Genomic DNA, 22,487 nt, shown 5'->3' with positions numbered 1-22,487 from the left:
TGTGCCTTCATTCGCAAGTATTAGTTTGAGCCCTAGAAGAATAGAAGTACTGTTATAAGTATTCTTTGATCCAACATAATTACTTTTATTTTTAAAATATTGTTGAAAGCATCTTCTTGTTCTGAAGCATTAGTTTTATTATAGTGTATGTTACTATGCTTGATTGGAGGACTGGAAAATCCATTCTGTGACACCCATTTATAAACACACCATTTATATTTTACACTGAAAAATTACATTGTATGGGACATAAAACATAAATATGATAAATGTTGGGAGAGTGCTATGGACAGAGAAGAGGTCAGACAGGAAGAGAGATTTATCACTGTGGCTTTATATATATTTATTATGGCCATTTAATACTATATAACTGAAATCCCAATTGACAAACTGAAGAATGAAAAAGAGCCAGTAAAAGCAGTTTTGAGAGGGAGGAAAAATTAGACTAATCAAGACAGAGTTATAAAAAGGATAAGAAAAAGCCATTAACTATGGCAGGAAGATAAGATTGTTGATATATTGCGAGAACGTAATGGTTCAGAGCCAAAAAAAAGTCTCAGTGGTTGTAAGCTATAATCACAAGCAGCAGGATGATAAAGCAACATAGGAAGTAAGCAATATACAGAACCCCCTGCAGACCATTTGACCAATCAGTGAGACACAAGCAAGAACTAGCAAAAACATAGAAAGTCTCAGAGGAGCTGTTTTGTTTCTCTTTTGCTGCACTTAATTTAATGGGGCAACTGGAAATAGAATGTTAACAAAGGCAACTACACCTAGAAAACCCAGCATTTGTAGGCTGGGTTGGAGGGAAAGAAAAGCAGGTGGATGCATTATCTATCTGGCCTGGAAACCCAGCTTTTGTGAATGTATACAGTGAAATCCCGTATTTAAAATTCACATATCCACCTTAAAAAAGCACATCTGGACTATTTTGTACACCTACTAGCAAACATGTTATTGAGATAAATTGTTTCCCTGTAAATTGGTGAACTGGGCAATCAAGTATGCAATTGATGGTAGATTTCCTTTCAACATCTACAAATGTTTGCCAAGCAATAGATAAATCTGTCAACGATAAACAAGTTCTAAGTACCTTACCAAAACTATTACTAAGCCTCCTGCTGTAGACTTTAGATAACTATTGGATCTATGCAGATTAATAGTGAGTGAATTAAGTGCATTAACTTGGATTTTATTTCTAGTGACAGTATCAACAAATGTTGTATCTCACCTGTCTCTAGTAATAATTCAGCACTTTCCAGGGGCATTCTGAGAATTCATTTATTTTTATTTATTTTTTATTTTTATTACATTTATATCCCGCCCTTCTCCAAAGACTCAGGGCGGCTTACAAGCTTAGTAGTAGCCTTCATTCTATGTATATGCCTGCTTGTTAGGGCTTTCACACACACCCCAAGCGGCATTATTACAAAGTCAGCTTATTGCCCCCAACAATCTGGGTCCTCATTTTACTTACCTCGGAAGGATGGAAGGCTGAGTCAACCTTGAGCCTGGTGGGATGCGAACCTGCACTAATTGCAGGCAGCTGGTGTTACTTAAGAAGGCATCAGCCCACTGCTCCACCAAGGCTCTTTGATCCCTTCCATCCACATTACATCATTATAGATTTTCTACCATTTTATTCATTCTTACCAAGCATAATAATCATTATTGTCTACTATTCATTCATACAATTTGCCCCTAATACAGAAGTTTTGGCTTACTAATCATAATTCCAAAAGAACAGTCAGCCTTTATTTAGTAACAACATGACCTTGTCTACGTTTGTAAACTGTCATTCGATTAGAATTACTTAAGAAACGCTTACATATGGATCCATAGGCATTGTTTATGGATACGCTGTGCAACTTGTTTATGTGTGTATTCAAGTATCTGTGCCTGACTATTTGAAGAATGCCATTCAGTTTCTCCTGTGCAGACAGAAAGATAGCAAGAGATAATGTGAAAATAATATGGGGAATAGTTCGTTAAATATTTCTGAGAAGGTATTTGGCAGAATACTGATGGAAAGGGAATAAATGGTGACAAAGGGCAATATTTGAGAAAAATAGTATTAGGGTTCATATAACTGGTATGTATATAGTGGTGGGAAGAAGCCCCTCCTAGATGCATGTCAGTAACATGGAAGGTTCATCAAACTGAAATTCATATCCAACACAAAGAAGATGAAGTAAAAAAAATTGACAGAGTATGAGTGGTTATGATTTATACTAGAATGGGCATTTGTGATTCAGCTTGTTAATTATAAGTTACCCATTGCCAGGATGTCATATGTTATTTGGGCATAGCAAGTTACATGATCACAACAACTTTGTTAATAATCAGAGTTCATCAAGTGGTGTAAATACAGTCAAGTAATCAAAGCAAACCAATCTCATTAACCAATCTCAGCAGAATAATGTTGTTTTGGCTGGAAAGGGTAGCGAGTCACAAGGCAACTAACACCAACAAGTTCTAAGCAAATGTACCAAACAAATACCAAACAAATGATGAGTACTGGGACAAAATTTCTCATCAAAATGCTTCAAATACCAAATTTGACAAGTTTCAAAGCAGTCAAGTACCAAGTATGACTGTAGTATGCTATCGTGAAAAGCCCCTGTTGACTTCACTACTTCTTTTTTGGGACTTGAAAAGTATTTGAGGGGGTTCTTTGGGAGTTTCACAAGATGCCCCAAAGAGTGGCTATGGTGCCGGTGGACACTTGCTGCCTACATGTGGTGTCTTATTATTTGGAAAGACGGATTCTGACCACAAAAACTTATAATCTAAAATTGAACCCAGAGAAAGATGAGGCAAATGAGGCAAGGATAGATAAGATTATGGTATGATACTTCTTTTGTTGACATGCTTAAGTTTTATAGAAGATGTTTACTCTGATCCCCTGATTAGTAGGAAATCTGAATTCCTGAATCCTATTTAGTGGAATTCTTACTGACTGCAGTCATTTACTGTTAGTTATGGAGCAAGCTGGGCACCTCATTTTTATTTCCCAAGAAAACACCAGGAAGCTTTTTTTTTACCCTGGATTCTCATTATATACTGAGTGGATACCACAAACAGTAAATTAAGTGTATCTTGTCAAAAAAGTGCCAAGGTCAGTTGATTTTTTGTAATTGTCCCATTGTCTTCTATCTTGATGTTCTCAACTAACAGCTTAGGTAGGACATGATTTCATCAAACTGAGAAAAGTATCAAAGAGAAGGCACATGGCTTATAGAACCAGCTAGGGCAAGACTGGCCCTATGATTATCAATATCTTGTATTTTCCCCTGCCTAAAAAAATTGTAATAATTTCATTGAATAAATCTCTTTCTTTGGGAAATCTGCACAATTATAGGCCAGTGTCAAATGTTCAATCTGAGGTAAAGAGGATTGAAAAAGTGGTGGCCTCACAGTTTCAAATACATTTGAATTTCATTTACATTCTGGATCAATTTTAATTGGTCTTTCAGCTGAGATATTTCTGAGTCCTTCAGCTGAAATAGTTGAGTTTCCTTGAACCACGAGACATGCAGCAAATAAACATAATAAATCAAATAAACATATGATGGTGAAACTGCTCTGATTACCAATGTGGATGATCTATGCAGGAAATTAAATAGTGGAATGTGATCCTCGAACTCTTTGGTAGCTTTCCACATTATCAACAATAATGTTCTTTTAGACTACCTGTAGAATTAAGACTTAGGGGCATATTTTACAGTGATTCCACTTAGTGATATCTACTGAAATGTATTCAGATCATTAGGCATCCCATAATGCCCATGCTGTCCCCATTTTGTTCAACATCTACATGAAAATGCTCCAGAGCTTTGGCTGGGAGTAAGTCCAATTGTACTGCATTACCTACCTCATTCCAAACAAACTGCATGCTTGTATATTGACTATATCAGCTACTGTATATGAGGGAGAAATTAAACTGGAATGAAATCCAACCAAGTTAAAAGTGATGCTAGTAAATGGGAAACAGAATTCAGAGGATGAAATTCAGCCTGTTTTGAATGGAGACAGACTCCTCTTAAACAACATACTCTGGGAGTACTCCTTCAAACACAGTTGCCATATTCAACATACTGTACAGGTGGCAGCTATAGTAAGAACACTTTGAGCATCAGATGAGATCCTTTATGAGCCAGTTGGATTTGGCAAGTTATCTATGCTTTATTGCATCCTGTCTTGAAATGGCCACTGATTGGTGCAGAGTATGGTGTTTCCAAATGAGGCCTATACTTTGAAACAGCTGCACTGATAGACAGATATTAAGCTTTAAGCCCTAAACCCTGTCTAAAGAAAAGCCCCTTTCTTTATCAACCTGATGTTTAGACATCAAGGAGAGGGCCTTATGAGGATACTTCCACTGTCAGAAGCATCTGTTTTGAAGCATCTGTTTTTGGACATGGCAGAGGACCTTCTCTTGCGTTCCTGTCAGGCTATGAAATGCATTCCTTTGGAGTTGTGTTTAACTCTTTGTGTTTTAAATCTGTGAAGATGCATCTTCTTTGCCAGGCTTTTGCTAACATGTTAGCATTTATCTTGACAAGTTTAATTTGCATTTTTTTTACTTGTTTGTTTTTATTCTATTTGTTTCAGATCTTGTTAATTGCCTTGAGTGCTTAGAATACACAAATAAAGAAATATTTTCAAAATTAATTGTTGAAGTTTGATTGTGTAAAAATATTAAGAGAATGGAGATGAAATTTCAGTTCCATGAAACGGTGTTCCTCAGATACTGTGGAACACACTTTGAACCCCAAAATCTAAGATAGAACAATGCACCAGAATACAGTAATTTAAAATGCTGAACAGAGACATAGAAGGCCAAGATTGATGTCTACCCTCAATCATGGACATTCAGAGTGTGACTTTGGGCCAGGCACTGTCTTTCATCCCAACCTAATTCACAGGATTGTTATAGGGGAAAATTGAGAGGACAGAGTGCTATGGATGCTTACTACAGGAAATGTGGGATGTACATCAAATATTCAACTTAAAACGTACATTCAGCAGGAATGAAATGGATACCAATGCCCCAATGCATAGTTAAGACTTCTTCAAAACTTCTTGGTGGATTCTGCTTCAAAGATACTTTGATTTCTCACTTATCTCCATGCTTTGCTTTACAACCATTCCTGAATGTACTTCCATGTGAACATTGTTTTGTACTTGTAAAGGAGAAGGTGGTCAAAACTGGAGGATACTGATTCTAATTCCAAAGGGACTGAGGCCAAGTTTCAAAATGAAATGAATTTGTTCATTTTGATGGGTGATTATTGCCAAGAAAAGGATAAGGAATGTGCAACCCTCAATTCATCTCTCTGAAAGCTTTCATGCTAACTATCATGGTACATTTCAGTATTAGCTCCATGAAACATGGGTTGAGATGGCTCTATTTCTCTAATCTGGAGTGACTGTTGAAAATTACATCAGGAAACCAAGTCATTTTGATATACCATCATTTGAGAGTAGAATGATCTTACTTGTCCCCAGTTGCCTTATGAACAGCCATATTTTTATGGCATTCCCCATTTTTGCAGATTTTACTGGATGAGCAGATTCAACTCATGGGTGGTGGTCACTGAAAAATCTAGGCACTGACAGTTAAGGCTTTATAGGTTATAGATTATAACCAATTCCAAAAGCTAACTGGAAACCACTGCAATTCCAGTAATAGTGGTGCTATATGAACAAACTTTGACTACCCATAATTACCTAGATTGATGCATGTTGCACCAGCTGAAGTTTCTGAATGACCTTCAATTTGGAACATGTTGCCATAATATAGCTGCAAGGTAACAAAGACATTGAGAGGCTGTGCTTTTGTCTTTTGGCAATTATGCCACAGGATTTTACAAGGGACCAGTTTCCGTCTCATATATTTAAAAATCTATATTGTACTTATTTGTTACATTTGAGCCAGATGTGGTTGTGCACAGCTGAGACTTATATCCTAATAAGTGGTGGGCTGCATGATGGCAAACATAGTAAAGATGAACCCTTCTAAGACTGAGGTCTTCTGGATAGTTGAGTCATACTTGATGTGGAGAAGAAATGTGGTAGCACAGAGTTTAGAAAATCTTTTGTAACAAACTTTGGACTAGCGTGGCAACTGCCATTTGTTTTGAACAGAGATAGTCTTGCCTTAGTACCCTATGTATTCATAACTTCAAGATTATATTACTGTAAAGGGAATTAATGGTGGCTCCCATTAATTATCCAGAAATTGCAGCCAGCAAAAACATTATGGTTAAGTTACTTAGCACATTCTAAGCATTCTTTGAACTTATCCATTACTGTTGCTATCATCAATTCAAGAGAAGTTCACTCAATTTTGAAGCTTTCTGCTGTGTGATTATATTTCTTCACCAGGCCATTTAAGATTCTGGGTTCTATCTATTCTGCAAGGAGCAAAAGAGAAATGGGAAAAAAGGGAGCATATTGGAAATACTTACTAGTGAAAACATCTGTGATATTGCTATGATCAACAGAATTCACCATTACTTTAGCAAAAGTTGGAATCTACAACCAAACCAGTTCAAAGAATTTTAATATCCATTTACAATAAATTGTAAAATAAAAGAATATATGAAGTACATACAGTATATTTACATACCTATATTTATTTCAAATACTTAAAACTTTTAAGTAAAATATGTTTCTATATCATTTGTGAAAAAATATGACTTTTTAAATGGTCTCAACCTGACTTCTCTATATTCTCAATTCCAATTTAAGTTTCTTTTTAAAAGGCAACAATTAAAGTTTAGTACACTCTAAGGTATCTTTATTCACTTCTTGGCTTATAAAAATGAAACAATTCCTGGGAAACCTTCTTTTATATAGTTCTTCAATTTTTATTGCAACCTGGGGTGCTTACCAGGTCCCCTAATGGGGGGAAAAACACGTTCAAAATTGCATACATACACATACACACACCAATTTCACAAATCATTTTATCATTCTTGAAACAGAGGTATTAAAATATATATTAATTAAAATATATTACTTATAAGCTCTTAAAATTGTTTTTCAATCATATCAAATGTATTGCATGGGGGGGGGGGGGAAGAAAGAAGGAAAAAAAATATTCTCCCTGCCAAAATCTCTTTAATTTACCTAAATGGCTGTGTGGGGTTCCATTCCTGCAGGATACAATGTAGAAGTCAGAGAAGTGTGTTTCGGTCATTATAACAGAAAGACATAGTGCCTTCTACCTTGGCAAACAAATCTATGTCTCTCTCTCACCCATACACACAGAGAAACATACATACACCACTTTAGCTTAAACACCAGTTTCTAAAAATGAACCTTGACAGAGATGAAGGTACTTCGTGGCTGTGTCTCTGGCAATTCATGTGTGCTGCCAATCTGGACCCTTCCTAATACCATGCTTCAAAGGTGGGATCAGCATGGACTGTGAAATTTGGGTACCAGGTAATTTGCACAGTAATGGAGCCTGCGTGCACTGTGGAAATACTATCCTAGCTTCTATTTTTCACGTTGGTGAAAAATCACTGAAAACGTAGTAAATTTTCATTCTTTACATTCTTACAAAAGATTTCAGTTGCATCAGGCTCAAAACAAACACACATCACTCGTCTTTTAAAAGTAATACTGCAAGCAAGCAAAATGACCTAGGGATAGAATATGAACAATGGGTCCTATGGTTTGTACACAAAATACAACTGACAGAAAATGCAAACTGCCTGGGCATTTTTAATGGCTTCTAAAAGCTGCAGTACCTGATATCAGAAGATAAGGGATGAATAATATATGTTGTGTTACACAGGCACGTGGGCTTTCCTTTCTGAAGTAAAGCTGTACACCTCAATGTTTGCCAGGGTGTTAGTTTAGGGTGGCTGTATGTTGATAGCTGATTCATTCACACAATTCCAGCGTGAATTGCATCATTAAATAATATTTAAAAATGCCATGTCCTGGGGCTTATAATCTGAGGATGAGATAAAAGAACCAGTAACATAGTCAACAGCCATCTGTAGTGCAATTTAATGGGCCAGCTGAAGAGCGTGGCCTTCTAAGCTTATAATCACCCACTCAGAAATCCCACCTCAACTTCTTTCAAAATCAAGGGTGTTTCCATCTTCTATTTTAACCTTGTGTGTATCAGTAGGGTTTACAGCTGAGTTCCATCCTTTCAGCTGCTAGAAGTGTTGTTCATATTCCTTGCACTTCACCTAAGTACCTTTTCAAAAAACACACTTCAGTGCAAAGTTGCTTTGCATGAGCTTTCTATTGAAAGAAAGTGCTCCGTTTGGCTTTTTACTTGAACTTCCATGAGTACTCATGTATAAATTATTCTGTAATTCTACTTAAGAAAATACTTACCAGTATTCCAGAAGCATCATCACAAATATCAGGAAAGGAAAGGGGAAAGGGAAGGAAAAGGGCTTTCACAAAAAGAAAATATCAGATGCTGCTATAAATGTCAGATCTAGCATAGAAAATTCTACTTATTGATATTTCTGTTCAGCTTAGAAAGGATTACGCGGAACTTTCCAGATTTATCCAATCTAGCATCTCCAAAAATATGATTTCAATTATCCCCCACCAACAAGGCCAAGAATATAAATGTCCCATTCAATTGTTGAACACTTGGGGCTTTTGGATCTCAGGCCCCATCAGTTGCATTCATAAGGAAGCAACCAAACATACATGGCCTTTCAGCTAAGAGAAATTAAAAACAATCATGAGTTGAGCCAAAAGAGCAAACTGGCTTATTTTATATTAGGTTGGCAGGTCCATCCTGCACTAGTAACCGCATGGATGGAAAGTGAAAGTAGATGCAACAACAGTTTAACTCTTATGTTAGCCAAAAGGTAAGTCTTTCTCCTCTCATCAGCTGAATATTGCTTAGTTTTAGTGAAGTGGCTGAATCAGTTTAAATTTTTGTCAACATTGCTATATTCCATTCATGAAGCTCTGCTAAACTAAGGGGAAGGTAATTATACAATCTGCTTTTTTATGCTCCTTTCTGCTAAACAATCATTAGCCATATGATAAGCCATGGAAGATGCTGAAAACCCTTTTACATTGCAGTTATGTGGATTTAACTGTGGGAAAAAATTGGCCAAGATTTATAGTACTCCTTCAGAACTTTGGAGCCTAGAGAAAAGTCACGATTCTTAGCTTTTTACACAGCCTTATATGCAATTATTAACTGCTAATCTGACTTTTTACAAATTTTCTACCAATCTTCTAGTCAGCCCCGTTTGTAATTTGCTATTAGTAAGAGGCTCTTAATACAGTGGGCTGTCTCAGGGACCTCCTTATCCAAAATTCTTTTCTTCGTTCATCAGATCAACGAAGCTCCTCCGTAAGATCACAAACCATGTGAAGAGAGATGGGCATGGGTCAGAAGACAGGCTTTTTCTGTGGCAGCCCCCATCCTGTTGAATGGGCTGCCCTTGGATATATGCTTGACTTTCTCATTCTTGGCATTTGGGGAATCTCCCAAGACCTTCCTTTTTAATTGGGCCATTGATGTTCTTTCTGCTTAGTAAATGTTTGTCATTGTTATGACAGTGTACTATAGAAGGTAACTTTTATCTCCGATTTTTTTTGAACACAGTTCAAAGATTTTAGCATAGTATATAAATTATACTATGGCATTTGGGGAATCTCCCAAGACCTTCCTTTTTAATTGGGCCATTGATGTTCTTTCTGCTTAGTAAATGATTGTCATTGTTATGACAGTGTACTATAGAAGGTAACTTTTATGTCCAAGTTTTTTGGAACACAGTTAAAAGATTTTAGCATAGTATATAAATTACGTTAATAATTTAAAAATAAATTAACTACGATGCAGGAACCTGTAAGCATGAAATGTGCTTCTGCATGTTTTATGGTAAAATGTCCCTGCTGAAGGATTCTGGAGAATCCAGGCACATGAATATTACTATAATCAGAATTCTGCCCCCTAAGAGAAAGGGGAAACAACTCTGAGGCACCACTGTGAAAGGGAGGGGACAAATCTGCTATTAATTATTTTAATATATGAGATAAGAATCATGGTTTGACCACTCGCTTGTGTTCTATAAAACTCAATGGGAACCAGTAAACCCATTCTATTCATAAAATTCCCCATTTGTTGTGTTATAGTGTAACTAAGATGTTGCTAAGAGGACAATCACAGAAAATGAATATTCATTACTTGAAAGATAGAATGACGATGGAATGAATAATTCAATTGCAGTGGTTTTGGCTCTAAGTCAAGACTTCAACAGAAATTGGATTAAAAAATTAGAAGGCATTGAATGCTATTGGGATTAGAAGGCAGGGGCTATTATTCCACTGATGCATCACAGTAAAACTTCAGTGACACAGAAATTCATAATTGAATATGAAAAGGTAGCCGAAGTAAAATCATTATATTAAAAAAAGACCAGAAAAGAAAATAAACACATGCACCTAACATTTCCTCCAGTTAATTATGAAAGCTTGCACTACAATGCATAATAATAAATAATTTCTGAGGAAGAATAAGCATGGTTTCTGCAGAGGAAAGTTCATTTTACTAATCTTTTGAAGTGTTCAAAAGCATCAGCATCTGGGTAGCAGAGATCTTTTTATTTATAAAAATGGCTGAAAAAGTCAATAATCACAAGTTAGATCTTGTTAGTGGATTAATATTTGATAAAATAGCAGGAAGCAGGAAGGATAAACAAATTTGAGGAATTTGAATGAAGGAATTCCCCAGAGTTTGTACTTTTTAATATGTCCTGATTAGTTATGGCTGAAGAGTAAATTGCTCAAGTTTTTAGGTAGTATCAGAAAATTCAGGGGATACAAAATGCAGCTGTAATGAGCTAAAAAATGGCTGGAGGGCATAAAGCAAAAATAATGATTAAAAATTCCCTTCTGTAACAGAATCTGATAAGATCTAAGCAGACAAATTATCCTAAGGTCATCCTGTTAGCTTAATGAAAATGCAAAAGCTGTACATTAATTATGAAGAGAAGCTAATTTCATATTAGGAAAAGGTCTGAAATGAAGGGTAGGTCCATGGTAATTTAATATGCCCTCATTTGGATGTTTTGGATGCCAAGGAAAGATGCCAAATAGACAGCCAACGAACTAAAAGGCTACAGTTTTCCTCTTGCCGCTGAAATCTTAAAAATATGGATTGTTTGCATAGAAGAAATAGCTGAAGAATGAGGGGATTCTGATACCAGTTTATACATTTATGAACTATTGAATAAAAGGAGTAAAGAAAAGTATAAGCACTAGAAATTCATGCCATCTAACTTATTTACTTTAATTCTTAATGTAAAGACGTGTCTTATTGTAATTGAATTTACCTAAATTTTGTTTTCTTCCTGGTTCTTATTAAATCTATTAAAAATTATGTTTCCTGTGGATGTTGACCACTCTTTTACTATGTAAAGCACAACACACACTGATGTGTTTTTACCTATGTGTAAAAGCACAACACACACTGATACTGCTGTATAAACACTGTAGATGTAAAACATGCAAAAAATATATGGCTAACTTTTAGAACTGACCAATACAAAATGTGATACTGCCTTTGATACCTTCTTCAAGGTATAATACAAATTTAGGGAAGAAAATAGGTTTACCCAAGAGGTGCTGTTTTGGGGGCACACGCAACTTGAAGGAGAAGTGACTTCTATACTCTGTCAATAGGCTGCTGGAAATATCTGGCAGATCATTATTAAAAATGGAAAGGCCAGATCACAATTTAAAATCAAAAGTGATCCAATTCCTGTAGCACTGATTATAATGTGGTATTTCCATGATGAGTAATAGAAATGGGTGATGCTTGTTGAAATGGGTAATAAGAGTCCTTGGCTTTCTTCCAAGCAATTCTCTCTCTCTCTCTCTCTCTTTAATCCCATCTTTATTATTTCTGTAAATAACTCAAACAGGGAACGTATCTAAAACTCCCTCCTATTTTCCCCACAACAACCCCCTGAGGTAAATTGGTGTGTGTGTGTGTGTGTGTGTGTGTAACTGGCTCTTGGCCACCCTGCTGGCTTTCATGACTATGGTGGGACTAGCACTGGTTTCCTGCTTTCCAGTCAGGTGCCTTAACACATTTGGTGAAACTGTCTCAAGCCATAAACATCAATATTGGCTTTTATCTAGAATGAAAGATGGAAACTGGAAATGATATAGTTCAACTTGCATGAAGAGGGTGTGCCTTGGCTAAACTATCTTTTCCTATTCTTATCTATCAAAAGGAAGATATTTTACCTAAGTTACCTTCTAAAGCTTGTTCTTCTCTTCATTTATTCTGACTTGACAGCTTTTCTGATTACTTAATGAGTAGTACTAAAAACCTGCACATTAACTGGGAACCGGAGCCCAAACTGCCATGTACAGTTTTGTAGTTATATGCAACCAAACTACAACGGAGCTATTAAACAAAGCTGCGGAGGCTCTAAGTATCTGTAACTCAGTTTAAATCAGCCTCACAAAAAGTAGAATCTGGAGCTGGAAAAAATTATGCTGGTTTCATCAAACCTTCATAATTTAGTCTTTTCCTAGTAGAATTAAGAATAGGAGACACAGAAAATCCTGGCATGCATGCTCTGAGAGCTATCTTGGCACAACCCTGACAAGGCCAATAAAAAGCAAAATACAGCTTTCTACATTCTACAAACCAAGAATATGGAATCTGATTACCGCCTAATCTTAAAAGCTCTTTATCAACAATTAGTTTGAGTCTCTGGCAATAGAAATGACCATGGGGAGGGCAAGGGGATGGCAAACAAAATAAGGTGTCAGAAAGTGTAGAACAAATTTTATATGGTTCAGGTTTCATCCTAAAAGCTTAAGTTCCATCCATCAATTGATAGGCCATCCTGCAAATTACTTCCAAGGAAATGCCCTTCTTTCCATAAGTGAAATCCAGGTCTAGAAACTCCATTTTATTTTAAATATGGTGATTCTGAGCAGGATCAATTCCTCCTCTAAATATAATGGTCCACACCTTTAGAATGCAATTACAGAATACACACAAGGGAATAACATCCTCCCACTACCTTTTCCAGCTTGAAATTTTCATTTATTTGAGTCAGAGCTGATTCCAGAAGCTGACAAGCTGACCCAAAATTATGGCTTTATGTTAATAAATCTGAAATGTTTCTTCTGCCCTATTCTACAGCATTTACCTCACCGAGACATTTTTTTTCCCTTGAAAAATGAGAATCTAGAGCCTGGGACCAAAAGAGTTTATGCTGCTGTATCCTGATTGAAATTCAAAGGCCAGAGCACACACACATTCATATCAGGAAACGGAAATCATCACTGCTGCAATTGGTTAATTTAGAATTATAAACTATCCCCACCAAGCCCCATTCTGCCCTGAAGATTCTGATGATCTGCAATACGCTGCCTCTTCTCAAGGTGATTTTATACAATAAAGAATAATTGTTTACTGTAAACAGCAACACTACAAAATTCAACTGGGTGGTGGGCTATCTGCCCATCTTTTGATGTTCCTGTTGCTTAGGGCTGCTGATGTAATGTCACAATCACTGTGTTTCACTAGGACATTTGGCAAGTCAAAGAAACACACGGAGGCCACGATGGTAGCAAGGTGGAGGCAAATCAGGTGCCCTATGGGAAACAGAGACATTGATGGTAAGGAGGGACCTACTGGGCCAGAATCCTGCTACTATAGGACAAGAGGCAAAATGAGCATGAGGTTCACATCCATAGATTTATCTCAAGGTTGGAAAAAAAATTAATCTTTAAGACAAAACAATGCAACATATTTACATGATTCCTTAAGTGCACACACTTGTCCCACTGGGTTCAGCCATTCATCCAAGGTGCTTTCTTCATTCTCAAGGAAACAAAGCAGATGTGGAGTGGGATAGGATAGGGACTCTTGACTCAGCAGCATGCCCCTCCTGCTCCCTAGACAAGATGCCATCTAGCAAAACTGCTACCGCACAACAAGACAGGAAACACAGAGTTTGGAGGGGCCAATACAGTCATCATGACAGAAGGCCCCGCAGCCTTTGCACACAATCATGGCTTTCAAGCGACAGTAGCACTTTGAAGGCAAGTCCTCCAAGCCACCATCTTCTGCAAAAGCCTGGCCACGGAGAGACTGTCCATGGCTACCAGTATTTGCTGACTGGCTAGCAGGGATAGTTGTTACAGTTACAGAGAAGGACACTACATCCCCCATGCGGCTGGGGTCCGACAGTCCAGTCAGGAGAGTATCTTGATGCATGTCTGGAGAAGTGGAAACATTAATCGTGCCACTGTAGCCTGGTCCAACAAGTTGTGCAGGAGTAGGGTTTCCAAAGAGCTGAGGAGAGGGTGAGGGGGAAAGCAGCAGGGGCCGGTGTAGAGTAACATTTGCTGGAGCACAAGTCTGAAGTTCCCCACTGCAAGGTCTCATTTCTCCTCTAGTTGTCTGGGCCACTTTTTCCTGGGCTGCTTGAATAAAATCTTTTGCCGATTTGCTTTCAGCACAGTCTTGACCTGCTGGGAATAAGCAAATGCTTCCAGCCTTGTGGCTTATTGCTGCCTGCTCCAGTTTTACATTTGAAGCTGCCTGCCTTCCTCCTCCTCTTCCTGGAGCCAGAGATTCCTCTTTAATCTTGAGATGTGCTGTTTCATGTTCAGTCACATTGCCATCTGTGTCTCCTTCATTTCCACCACCACTATTATTACTGCCATCCCTAGATGTTTGCTTCTGTTCCTCTAATTTCATCAGGGGCTTGTCTGAGCATTGGTGGCTCTCTGGGGGTAGGGCAAGGTTTCTCCTTAGGTTCTCTGGGCAGCGTCCATAGGTAGAAACATTCAGGAGGTAATGGCCAGACATGGCAGGCTTGAATGTCCTTCTCCCAATGAATCCCAGTGTGAAACTTTGGCTGGTGGAGCTGCTCTCTACTGGGAAGTCTGGGGGGAGGAGGGGAAGACGTGGAGGGGGAGAAGGAGCAGCAGGGAGGAGGCTCTGCACAGGGACTTTCTGCGTGACAGTCTGGAGAATATGTTCTTGGGCACTCTTGCCTGAAATTTCCTGGCTACTGTACAGGTCTGTAGGTTTGCTCCACAAGTCCTGCCCTGATAAAGAGGGTAAGGGTGAAGGATCTTGGGATTGTCCACAGTGACTAAGGTTTGGCTTCCTACCTGCTGGGAAAGTGACGTGCAGCTGTCCTTCCCCTTCCCTTGGAGGGCCAGGCCTGGAAACAATTGTGGCTGCTTTGCCTTCCTTCACAGGCAGGGCAACAGTCTTAATCTCACCTCTTGTCAGAGGCTTCGAGAGGATCTGCTCCATTGGGACTTCTTTACCTTGCAGCAGCTGAGTCACCAGAGGATTATTAGCAGGTATACTGGAGCTGGCCTTTACTGCAGAGGTAATTCCACTTGAACCTGAGGAGCCTGGGGGGACTTTAGGGCTGCGGGCTACCAACAAAGTGTTATGGGAAGGAGAAGGTAAGGGGGACATGGGCACAGTGCCAGGTGAAGAAGAAAGGGGAGGGGGTGCCTTGAAGGGTCCAGCCGACACAAGAGATACAGAAAGCAAGGCATTGGCTTTGTCTTCTGAAACACCTGTGCTGGCAGCAGAAGCTGTTTTCAATATATTTTTGCAGCTCACTCCAGTCTCAAATCCACAGGATGTTCTTGTGACCTGGTTAAGTGCAAGAGGGTTATTTCTAAGTTTCTCCCTCATGGAAGCAAGATCAGTCGTTGAGCCCAAAGCAGCTGTGACATCCTGAGTGACAGGCACAGTCAAAAGGCTGGGATTTGTACGGTTGACATTCCCTATTGCTGGCTGCGAGATTGACGCGCTCTCCATCTCTGGGTTGCTGCTTGCAGTTCTGGATTGTGCTGGGGGAGCCGGCTGTAGTTGTGTTCTAGCAGCACTGCTTGTAGCTGCCGGTTTTGGAGCTGGGGAATCTGCTGGGGAGAAAGGGGCTCGGCAAGAGGGGAAAAACCTTTTTGGACTTGTCCTGCTTCCAGAGCCTGCCATGTCCAATGTAGCTCCGTGAGGCCTCCCTGAGAGTGGACTGCTCTTGTCCTCTCCTTTCCCCCCTCCTGGCCCTGGCCCCGGGATGGCTTCCACAATGGAGGCAGCAGTAGCAGCAATGGAGGCTGCTGTGGCTGCTTCGGCTGCAGCAGCTGCTCGCTGGGCCCTGGCCATTCTAGCCCTGGCTTTGACGTCGGCCAAAGTTCTGGCCCCTGTTCTTCTGATGATCGGGAAGGGGGGCCTGGGAGAGACCTGGCTAGCAGACAGTAACGCTGGAGATCCTTGGATTCTGGAGACGTGGATCTAGAAGAGAGGAAAGCGCATCAATAAACTGCAAGGTAAAGCACCTCTCACTCATGTTTCTTATCTTGGAACAAGAGACTCAAGAGAAAATGAGTCTCATGAGTGTCAGTTCCAAGGAGAAAACTCACCATCTTGTTGGAAGACAGATCAAGTTGAATACACTGAACTCTCTTATGCCCATCTATTCTTTCAATTGGCTGCTAAAATGAATAAGTACCTCCTTCTGATAAAAAGGAGGTGCAGTAGCCAAAAATTTAGACTACTAATTCATCAACCTTAGTGCTGGTAACTTCCCAGTATATATTTTGTTTGTTCGTTCACCCACTCACTCACTCACTATTTCATTCATTCATTTATTCTTTGTGTATGAAAGAAATTACACAGAGGATCCCTGAAGTAAACGAAGCAACTCAAATGGCTTGGCTTAAGAACAAGATCTTTCCTCTTCATCCATGGGATCCCTCTTACAATGAGATTATCAGTGGTGAAAGTTAAGATGTCATTCAAACACGCTTGTGCTGAATCTCCCTGATCAGAATTGACCAAACTGAGCTCATCCCCACTCTCATTTGCTTCAGCTAGCCAGCAATCTGCAATGACAGGTGTTCTTTCGCTTTTAAAATAGAAATGAAGAACAATTGTCACAGGGATTGCGACAGAGGAACTTATCAGCTTGCAGAAGTCATTGCAGAATGAGCTTAACACATATGGTTCCTTTACCCGGAGCGGAGGGACTTTTGGTGTGGGCGCGATGGGAAAGCGCTGCAGTGGGCCCTGAAAAGGCAGCCTGGTGGGGCACTTTTCCGTCACGTGGAGCTGTTTTTCGGGTGTCATCAGTGCCTCTTCAGGAATCTCTGATTTTCTCTTGAAAGCCCGGCTTCCAGTATCCATTTGTTCTGTGCAAGTGGCAGGAGTCTCCTTTGCAGAAATCTCCTGAGTTTTTACTTCTGGGCTTGGTATAGTGCCAGCAATGGCTGCATTCTTTGGTTTGCTTGGAATTTGTCTCACCGGGGACTCCAGGCAAGCAGGCTGCGGTGGCACCTCTTTTAACTCCTCAACTCTGTTGGAAAGCTTCTGAGGAATCTGGCTGCTACTCTGGAAGGAGGCACTGTTGTCAGAAGAATTTACAAGCTCTTCTGGCTTAACGATCTTGGGCTGCTCAATCTCCTCTCCTTTAGTGGCTGCTGTTACAGCTGGGAGAACCTGTACCTTTGGACCCAGCAGAGAATTGGTCTGTTCTTTGTCAGGTACTGCTTTATGGACTACTATGCATTTCTGTAAATGAGGTGCTAGATTCCCAGCCTGTGCTTGATTCTGAACAGTAGGAATATAAGATGTCAATTGCTTGGACTCTTCCAGGCTTAAGCCGGAACTAGAAGACAGAAAGAGAAAGCAGAGACATTGGTAAGATATAGGGCAATTCTTCCCTGGTCATCAAGCAGAGAGTGTCATTCAATAACAAACTCTTAAGTGCCAACTTTTCACAGGGAAGCAACAAGTATTGAAGCCTGTCAGAATAGTAATAGGTTGGTTCTTGTTATATATGTACCTAGGTCAAATAAATACCTAGTAGGTACATTTACACAACATGCTAAGCTTGATTTATGTTATTCTTTGCTAGTTTTGTGTCGTGAGTTAATGCGTTATTCGAACGACTTATGCAGACCCAAGGAATGGGTTAAAGCAATAGCTAGATTAGGAATGAATAGATATAGAGTGACAGAAGAAGAGAATGAAGCATAATGGAAAATCTCAAGTGACTGTCAAAGGGAAGGATCTTTTTCTTCATTATGAAAAAGCAGTAACTGAGGAGGACCAAAGCTGATATAGTAGATTAAAAGAGAAGAGACTAATCAGGGCCTTAAGGCAGGCAGTGGAGACCTCTGCCTTTAAAACTGCTGTAAGCTCCTTCTTCCCTCCCTCTGAAGTTGAAATAGTAGGAGGCGCTCCTATCCCGAGAGCCATAAACTGTATAAAAACCAACAGAGCAGAGATTTGCACTGCACTAGCCAAGAGACCATTCTTTGAACAGAGAAGTTCTAGCTTTAGTATCTTATCAGCGATGGACATACTACTCAAGAGACTACTCTTTCAACCCTCAACTGAAACATTGAGACACCTTTCCAAAATTATTTAAAATGCTTTGACTGTTTGGATAATTCATTTCTGAATGTTGCAATACAAAGTAAAGCATTCCTCCAAAGCAGCCTCGAAGCAGTTGTATAGTTCAGAGTCCAGGCCCACATACCATCAGCTCAAAAATCTCAGAAAGAAAAGAAAAAGGTATTTTGATTTAGATAAGGCAGGTAAAATCCTTACCTCTGGCCATAATAGTTCTCAAAGAAGTGTTCTTTCCAAAGTTCCACTTTCTTCTCCTTTTCCAATTCCTGCCGTAGTCTTAGCTGCATCTCTGGAGTGAACTCCCCTGCCACACACACAGAGTAGAAATAAAGAAGTTAGCAAGATACAGAAATGTCTGCCTTTTCAAACTCAAATGCTGCCCTGATTTTCCAGAACATAAATGTCACAAATCTTTTCAAAAGGTTCTTTTCTATTAATACCTTAAAAATGGCAAAGGAGGTTATTGTTATTTCATTTATTGCTCTGGTCTCAGGCTTCTTTGCGCAAGTCATTCTTTCAGTAAAAATGTGTTCATGCTCACCAACCTCTCTGAAACATCCTCAGAAACCTAGAGACCTGCCTCTGGATGTCCTCACCTTCCGACAGTCGCTCCTTCCATCCTTGCGCAGCAGAATTAAAGAATTCATTGTTGAGGGCAGAACTGCTAAGCTTCATCAAGCCATCCATTCCAATCTGAAAGACAAATGGGGTAGGATGAATGACAATATGCTGCCACGTACTCAACTTTCCTCAAGAATTCATAAAATCAGGCAGATAAAGCTATGGGTTAATCCTAGAGCGGCCTAAAACAAGGAACTCCTTGCACTTTATCTTTCTAGGGTAAGATGGTCTCTGACAGGCCACTTTTAGCCTCTTCTGCCTTTGAGAATGATTGTTCATTTGTGCAGAGACTTTGGGAACTGGGAAAAAATGGGAATAAGAGCACAGTACAACAGTGTTTTTGCATATCGCATACATATTAAAAAATACAATGTATATAAAAGCATGCCCCCATCTGTCCCAAGGCATTCCCCATGAAGGCCTGGATATCCTATTAAAATATTTGAAGATGTATATACATAGCTATGGGAATAACTAAATTGGCAAGCCTCTCAAAGTGGATTTGCACTTCTTTGCACTAAATGTCACAATCGAACCACAGTAAAAGTATTGAAGGCTAAGACTTCTCTCATCAAAATGCCAATATTAGAGCACCAGGAGCCTAAAAAAAAGACTGCTTCCTTTTACAGAGCTCTAAACTACCACAGGGAGCCAATAGAGAGTCGATTCTTGCTGACAGATCAACAATAAGAAAACAGATTATTTTAATTCTGGGCCAAGGAAGCAGAAAACAAAGTGAGTTTCACAAACTGAGCACCCATTTGCTAACACAGAAGACCATTTTATTGAGTATTGGGAACATTGGGCCCTTACTGTTACACAGTCCAAGTTCTGCACATTAGCTCTGTTATATAAAACTGTGGGGAAAAGTTGAGCCCTGACTTGTTTCCTCTCCTCCCTCCATGGGCACACACCTGCCTGTCCACCTCTGGCAGGAGCAGGAGCAGCTTCTGCTGACATTCAATTGGTAGTCCCATGAACGTATGCTTGTTGATTAGAGCTCGCAGATTGGTGTTCACCAAGATGGATTCTGGGGTTTCTACATCAATTTCAGCACATTTTGTCCTCTTCAGCTGCCCTAAGAAAAGAGAAACCAAAGATCATTACAAGGAAGAAGAGCTCTACCAGACTTTGCTTGTGTTTCTCACAAGGAATGGGAAAGTCCCTATCCAGGACTGATACCTGAGTCTGGAAATCGACTCCACTTGACAAATCTTCTTAAATATGTTAATGTTATAGGACAACTCTTCTTCTACTACACAGAAAGAATGTTAAAGGAAATAAGATGGATGGCAGCTCTCAAAGTCCACAACTAAGTCAGTGAAATCTCCAGGGATGCTAGAACTCTAGGTTATTGAAGTGTTGTTTATGTCTAATTTCTAAAAATTGCTTCTGTGCAGTGCATTTCAGATATACCACATCATAATCCTTCACAAGAGACAAGAAAAGGTATCAGGAATATGAGTACAAAATATTTGAGCTTGGAATACTTTCTGTGAGGTAGAAAATCTCACCCTGAGCACCCTGCTTTATTGTATTCTTACTTTATTGCTCTGTACACCGCCCTGAGTCCTCCGGGAGAAGGGCGGTATATAAAACAAACAAAAAAATAAATAAATAAATAAATAAAATAGAAAAAGGAGAACTTCAAACACAAAAGCATTTCGATTTTTCAACATTCTTTACTATTCCATTTGTACTTAAGTTTCCATGAATACTTCTTTAATAATAATAATAATAATAATAATAATAATAATAATAATAATAATAATAATAATAATAATAATAAGAAGTTGGAAGGGACCTTGGAGGTCATCTAGTCCAACCCCCTGCTAAGGCAGGAAACCCTATACCATTTCAGACAAATGGCTGTCCAGTCTCTTCTTAAAAACCTCCAGTGTTGGAGCATTCACCACTTCTGGAGGCAGGTTGTTCCACTGGTTAATTGTTCTAACTATGAGGAAATTTCTCCTTAATTCTAAGTTGCTTCTCTCCTTGACTAGTTTCCATCCGTTGCTTCTTGTCCTGTATTCAGGTGCTTTGGAGAATAGTTTGACTCCCTTCTCTTTGTGGCAGCCCCTGAGATATTGGAACACTGCTATCATGTCACCCCTCACCCTTCTCTTCGTTAAACTACACATAGCCAATTCCAGCAACCATTCCTTATATGTTTTAGCCTCCAGTCCCCCAATCATCTTTGTTGCTCTTCTCTGTACCCTTTCTAGAGTCTCAACATCTTTTTTTACATCGTGGTGACCAAAACTGGATGCAGTATTCCAGGTGTGGCCTTACCAAGGCATTGTAAAGGTATTGTAAAGTACTGACTGCTTCTAGCTTCATCCAGATTATATGGTAAAATTCACTGGTTTTAGACAAGCTATACAGCAATGTTATCTCAAACAGAGACTAACAGGAAGTAAACCGAATAAAGTGAAAACTCAGGCTGTTCATTTAGCAGCTGCTCTTCTAGCAGGAAATAGAAAACTAAGAAAACCCCACATATACAGGACACAGAAAGGCCTTTTTTCTAAACTCGTCCAATCCATTTTTGTTTTTTTCTGGAACAACCAAAGCATTAAAATTTTAAAAATGAATTATGAAATACGTTTTCAAATGTATTTGTTTGTTTCATTATTTTGTTTTATTCAAAATAACAATAAAAGTAAAATATTTCTAAGCTTCAGATCCTGATAAAGTGTCAGGCAATATTTTTTTTTAAAAGAAATCTGTTGTCTTACTTGCATGGAGCCTCTCAGATCTCTGGAAGGGTTTCTTCCCAAGGATTGGCAAGGAAGGCTCAACTTTAACAGAGGGAGAAGAACTAGAAGTAGAATTCTGTGGGCTACTTGAATGTCCATCTGACTGTTTTCCTTCCCAAGCTGCAAGGAAAAGAATAATTAAACTTAATTGTTTTAACTGAATGTAACACTATCTAGCTTTAACAGTTCAGCAGCAAATTTAATGTTTTCTTTTCTAATTTTTGGAAACTTTAAGATTTCTATGGGTTATCTATATGAAATATGAATTGCAGCACGATGCAAAGCCACAACAAAGAAAAAGGACCAGAGGTAGGCAACAAATTATTTGTGGTTTCTGTGTGCGTGTGCTACAGTAGTAAAGATTGAATTGGAAGTTTCCATGAAGTATCTGCTTGAAAAGAACCAGTCTGAGAAGTTGTTCAGTTAGCTATTCTGCACTGACTTCTATATACAGCACATAGTTAAGCAAGATAACTCAGTAACTTACAAAGTGCTGCTGATGCCTATACAGAGATTAACTTTAAAAATGTAACACTGTCAATATTAAAATGTAATATCACAATTATCAATATATATCAGCCACTGTGGAAACTTAATATGGAAACTAGGTGGCCTAGATAGAAGAGGGGAAGGAGAATTTCCTTCAAAAAGAATTAACTACTGCCTTATTTCTCACGTCTTCT

At 39.0% G+C, this 22,487-nt stretch overlaps 1 protein-coding gene across 3 annotated transcripts in view; it reads right to left on the bottom strand.

Moving 5' to 3' along the window:
- Positions 1-6,554: 6,554 nt before the first annotated feature.
- Positions 6,555-22,487, bottom strand: part of ASXL2 (ASXL transcriptional regulator 2) — a 30,868-nt gene continuing 14,935 nt past the window's right edge. Inside the window, exons 5-11 of one of the 3 annotated variants that reach the window (XR_014493911.1) lie at positions 21,784-21,924; positions 19,960-20,123; positions 19,021-19,117; positions 18,623-18,728; positions 17,024-17,675; positions 13,792-16,303; positions 6,555-7,975 (exon numbers count right to left, since the gene is read on the bottom strand). Coding sequence is in view for 2 of the 3 variants with exons in the window: in XM_083375067.1 (XP_083231193.1) it covers positions 13,961-16,303; positions 17,024-17,675; positions 18,623-18,728; positions 19,021-19,117; positions 19,960-20,123; positions 21,784-21,924 (3,503 nt within the window). In the remaining variant the exon portion in view is untranslated. Of the gene's footprint in view, positions 7,976-12,430; positions 16,304-17,023; positions 17,676-18,622; positions 18,729-19,020; positions 19,118-19,959; positions 20,124-21,783; positions 21,925-22,487 lie in introns of those variants that run through there. The other 2 variants (XM_083375067.1, XM_083375068.1) reach the window with 2 other exon arrangements.

The sequence above is a fragment of the Vipera ursinii genome (assembly GCF_947247035.1).
Source record: "Vipera ursinii genome assembly, chromosome: 1".
Classification (NCBI taxonomy): Eukaryota; Metazoa; Chordata; class Lepidosauria; order Squamata; family Viperidae; genus Vipera; species Vipera ursinii.
The sequence above is the reverse complement of the archived record's forward strand: the minus strand, read 5'-3'. Positions and strand labels throughout refer to the sequence as shown.